The sequence below is a fragment of the Mandrillus leucophaeus genome, unplaced genomic scaffold, assembly GCF_000951045.1.
Source record: "Mandrillus leucophaeus isolate KB7577 unplaced genomic scaffold, Mleu.le_1.0 Scaffold156, whole genome shotgun sequence".
In the NCBI taxonomy this organism is placed as follows: Eukaryota; Metazoa; Chordata; class Mammalia; order Primates; family Cercopithecidae; genus Mandrillus; species Mandrillus leucophaeus.
In genome coordinates, this window is record NW_012101543.1 from 3,036,636 (window position 1) to 3,041,175 (window position 4,540).

General features: G+C 39.6%; 1 protein-coding gene across 1 annotated transcript in view; it reads left to right on the forward strand.

Moving 5' to 3' along the window:
- The window catches only part of PLEKHA5 (pleckstrin homology domain containing, family A member 5), a 147,930-nt gene that overhangs the window by 23,419 nt on the left and 119,971 nt on the right, over window positions 1-4,540 (forward strand). Inside the window, exon 7 of the mRNA XM_011975468.1 lies at window positions 1,537-2,004. Coding sequence (XP_011830858.1) covers window positions 1,537-2,004 — 468 coding nt within the window. The remainder of the gene's footprint in view (window positions 1-1,536; window positions 2,005-4,540) is intronic.

The window sequence follows — 4,540 nt, forward strand, 5'->3', positions numbered from 1 at the left end:
TTTTAGGATAAATTTTCTATGCCTTCTTTGTGTTGTTCTTGTTTTGAGATGGAGTCTCACTCTGTCGCCCAGGCTAGAGTGCAGTGGCACAATCTCAGCTCACTCCAACCTCTGCCTCCCAGGTTCAAGCAATTCTCCTGCCTCACCCTCCTGAGTAGGTGGGATTACAGATGCCCACCACCACGCCCGGCTAATTTTTATTTTTTATTTTTCATAGAGACTGGGTTTCACCATTTTGGCCCGGCTGGTCTCAAACACCTGATCTCAGGTGATCCACCCACCTTGGCCTCCCAAAGTGCTAGGATTACAGGCATGAGCTGCCACCTCTGGCCAACTTTTATTTTTCAGGAGAAAGAAGCACATAGTCTATCTTAGTAAATTTTCCCAATTCTAATATTGCCTCCAATCTAGAAGCTATGGTTTATATCTAACCTAAATATATGGATGGTTCATAAGTTTACTCCAAGAAAGATAGTCACCTTTTTTTTTTTTTTGCCTCAGTGACCATATTCCAAACTTTCTAGATATTTTCATCTATAGTTGATTACAGATATATGTATGTAGATCTACATCTTTTCCACACATCATAAACATTGACAGCATTACCAAACCTAGTTTCTGATAGAAGCATTTTTATTTATTGGAATATGGAGGGTTAGCTGGCTCCTGAGAGGCCTCCTAGAGTGGCATGATCTTGGCAGTTTCGTGCAGGTTCAGACACTCAGCTTGATCTTTTCAGAGTCTGGAAGTGATTAGTGAGCAGTACAACTGTCAAGTGACCTAGACACATGCTGTTAACTAGCTCATTCTTTCAGTGGCCAGGTGGACATGGGATGCCAGATTCTAACCCAAGATTGCTTGATGTGATAGAATTATGGTGGTAGTAAGGTCTGTGCCAGCCACTTATTAACTCATCTGATTCTCACAAGAACCCTCTGATCTTGGTGACATGATCATACCCATTTACCAAAGAGGAAGCATAGGGCACTTTAAGTGTTCTGTACTTTGCCTGAAGACACAGCTAGTAAGAACAGAGTCGCAAGCCGGACATGTGCAGTCAGACTTCAAGAGCTCTAAAATCATACTGAGTTCCTCTTGAATACAGACAAAAGGAGTTAATCATATGGTTCAGATCTTTGATAGCATCAGACTGTAATTTCCTGTTGCAGCCATTTCCACAACCAGACTCATGTTTGTCTCATGAGTCAACAAGGAGTGTAGATTTTGTGGTTTAACTGTCTTAAGGCAGTCTTAATTTGCTTTATTTTCAGATTCCTAATGGTGGGAGCACACATCACTTTTTACCCTCTAGTTCTTTTATGTTTTCTTTTTCCCCCCTTTCTGTTTATACATTCTGGTGTTGTGCTTGAATGTTAATATCACAGCATTGAGTATTTGTGTAGACTTGTCCACTGTAACCCTTTCCAGTCCCCTTGCCCCCACCCCCATAAAGTAGAATTTTTCCTAGATTGAATCCCAGAAATAATATGTGCATTATTTCATCTGATTTACTATGATTTTCTTCTCTGATTTCAGAGTGGACAAGATTACATCTGAAAATGCACCAACTAAGGAAAGCAATAACATTCCCAACCATAGAGTTCTAATTAAACCAGAGATTCAAAACAATCAAAGAAACAAGGAAATGAGCAAAATTGAAGAAAAAAAGGCATTAGAAGCTGAAAAATACGGATTTCAGAAGGATGGTCAAGATAGACCGTTAACAAAAATTAATAGTGTAAAGCTGAATTCTCTGCCATCTGAATATGAGAGTGGGTCAACATGCCCTGCTCAAACTGCACACTACAGACCAGTCAACTTGAATAGTTCAGAGAACAAAATAGTCAATGTTAGCCTGGCAGATCTTAGAGGTGGAAATCGCCCCAGTACAGGGCCCTTATACACAGAGGCTGATCGAGTCATACAGAGAACAAATTCAATGCAGCAGTTGGAACAGTGGATTAAAATCCAGAAGGGGAGGGGTCATGAAGAAGAAACCAGGGGGTAAGTATATGTCTTGTTATTATGAACCCAGGTTTTTTTAATGCTGTGTTGGTGGAGATTGGTTTCTGAGCTACTGATTAAAATATTGGTTTAAATTGTGTTTTAGCTATTACAGCTTCATTACTATGTCTTTTGTTTATGATGATCAGATATAAGTATTTATTCTCTGTCTCTTACGTTCTGTCACTCAACTTTGTTAGTGGCAAGGAGTCATCCTACCTGTTCAAGCACAAGAAAAGGCTTGGGTTACAGGTAGAGATCAAGTTTATTTGGGAGAGGGAGGGAGCAAGCCCTATCCTCCCAACTCACCCCTGTCTTGTCCCCTGCCATTATCACTTCTTCTCTGACTGTCCTCCATTACCAGCTTCTGCAGCTTGGTGCAATGTAAGGATCTTCTGAGACAAGTAATATGGAGGCAGCAAAGGCCTACTGCTCCCTAATTTTCAGTCTTATTCTTGGGCTTTCTTTAAATAAGAATGCACATAACTATTAAATACAAGGCCAGAAGCAGTTGTTTGTGCTTATAATCCCGGCACTTTGGGAGGCCAAAGCAGGAGAATCATTTGAGGCCAGGAGTTTGAGTCCAGCCTGAGCAACCTCGCAAGACCCCATCTCTGAAAACATTTTTAAAAATTAGTCAAGCATAGTGTTGCATGCCTGTAGTACCAACTACTTGGGGGAAGTTGAAGTAGAAGGATTGCTTGAGCCCAGGAGTTGGGAGCTGCAGTGAGCTATGGCTGTGCCACTGCACTCCAGTCTGGCAGCACAGTGAGAACCCAACTCTAAAAAAAATGAAAAGTAAATGTATTTATGTGAGCATTTATTCTTTTTTGCATGCACTTTTTCTTAATATATTTATTGTACAATTGCTATTTGCTAATTGTGAGACCACAAAGTAAAATAATGAAAAGATACAGTCCAGGTTCTCACAAAGATAATTCTGTACTAGAGGAGACAGTTGAATAAGTAGATGCAATTTAGTATGACAGATACAATGAAGGCAGACCAGGGTGCTGTAGGAACACATTTCGGATAACCAACACAATCTTAAGGATTCAGAGTCCAGGAAAACCTTTGTAGAGGAAGCAAAACACAAGCTGTGATACGAAGAATGACATGCATGTTAGGGCTTAAATATGCAAAGCTCCAGGGTTAGTAGAGAACAGAAGAATCAAAAGAAATCCAGTATGACTTGGTTGTAACTGGGGAAACAATGAGTGAAGAACAAGGCTAGAGACATAAGCTAGGAGAGATATATTCAGATTGGTGTCTCAGAAATCTGGAGAGTAAATTGGAGAAAGTTCAAAAGTTACTTAAGTGATTGAAGTGAGAAGAGGAAGAGGATGTATTCAGGATACAATTGACAAGTCTAGTTGGTTGCTTTGATGTGCTTGACTGCAAACCCGTCTTGCTCAAGATTAAGTTTGGTGTCGGGCGAGGTGGCTCGCATCTGTAATCCCAGCACTTTGGGAGGCCAAGGCAGGTGGATCAGTTGAGGCCAGGATTTCCAGACCAGCCTGGTCAAGATGGTGAAACCCCATCTCTACTGAAAATACAAAGATTAACCAGACATTTTGGTGCTCACCTGTAATCTCAGCTACTCGGGAGGCTGAGGCAGGAGAATCTCTTGAACCCGGGAGGCAGAGGTTGCAGTGAGCCAGGATTGCGCCACTGCACCCCAATCTGGAAGTTTCTTGAGGGAAATCAAGAATGGCACCCTGCCTTTTTGGCCTGGGCAACTAGGGTGATTTGGTGCCTTTTACTGCAAAGAAAAGATTTGGGAAAAGAGAAGATAGTTGTTGGATGGGTTATGTGAGGTAATGCATATGTTAATTAGCTTGATTTAGCCATTCCACAATACATATATTTCAAAGCATGTTGTTCACCATAAATATGTACAATCTTATTTGTCAATTTTCTTTAAAAAGAACTGGCAAATGCTCGAATTTAGCAGTAATCAGGGAATTGCATATTAAAGAATCAATTAGGCGTTATTTTTCACTTACCAGATTGACCAAAATCATAAATAAATGAATTAATGAAGGCACAGGTGAATAAAAATTAGATTACTTAATGTTGAATGGAATGACAAACATGAATAAGCTCATATATTACTAGCAGGAAAATAAATTAATACAATTTGATTAGACAGAAGCAGGAAGCAGTTCTGGGGGAAAAAAAATGAAAGGATGTTTGAAAGTACTTGGGAAAGTAATGACTTTCAGGAAAATAATAAAAATCTAAATCAGAAGATTGCTGAGTCTCTGCTCACCACGTTAAATCTCACTTCAAAGAAGAATCACTTTTCCCCAAAAATCATACTTTCTTAAGTTTAAAAATATATGTAGAGAGTCAACAGATATCTTGAAATTAGAGGATTTTTAAAAAATTGTTAAGTATAAATACTGGTCTTAGGTTCCTTTATGAGTAATTAATATCAGTAAAGTCTTTCTGTGACTTCTTTCTTTTGGACATAGACCAACAGCTTCTGAAGGCTGGTTTTAGGTTATTTTGAGCTAAGGTTTTCTCTGGGTTC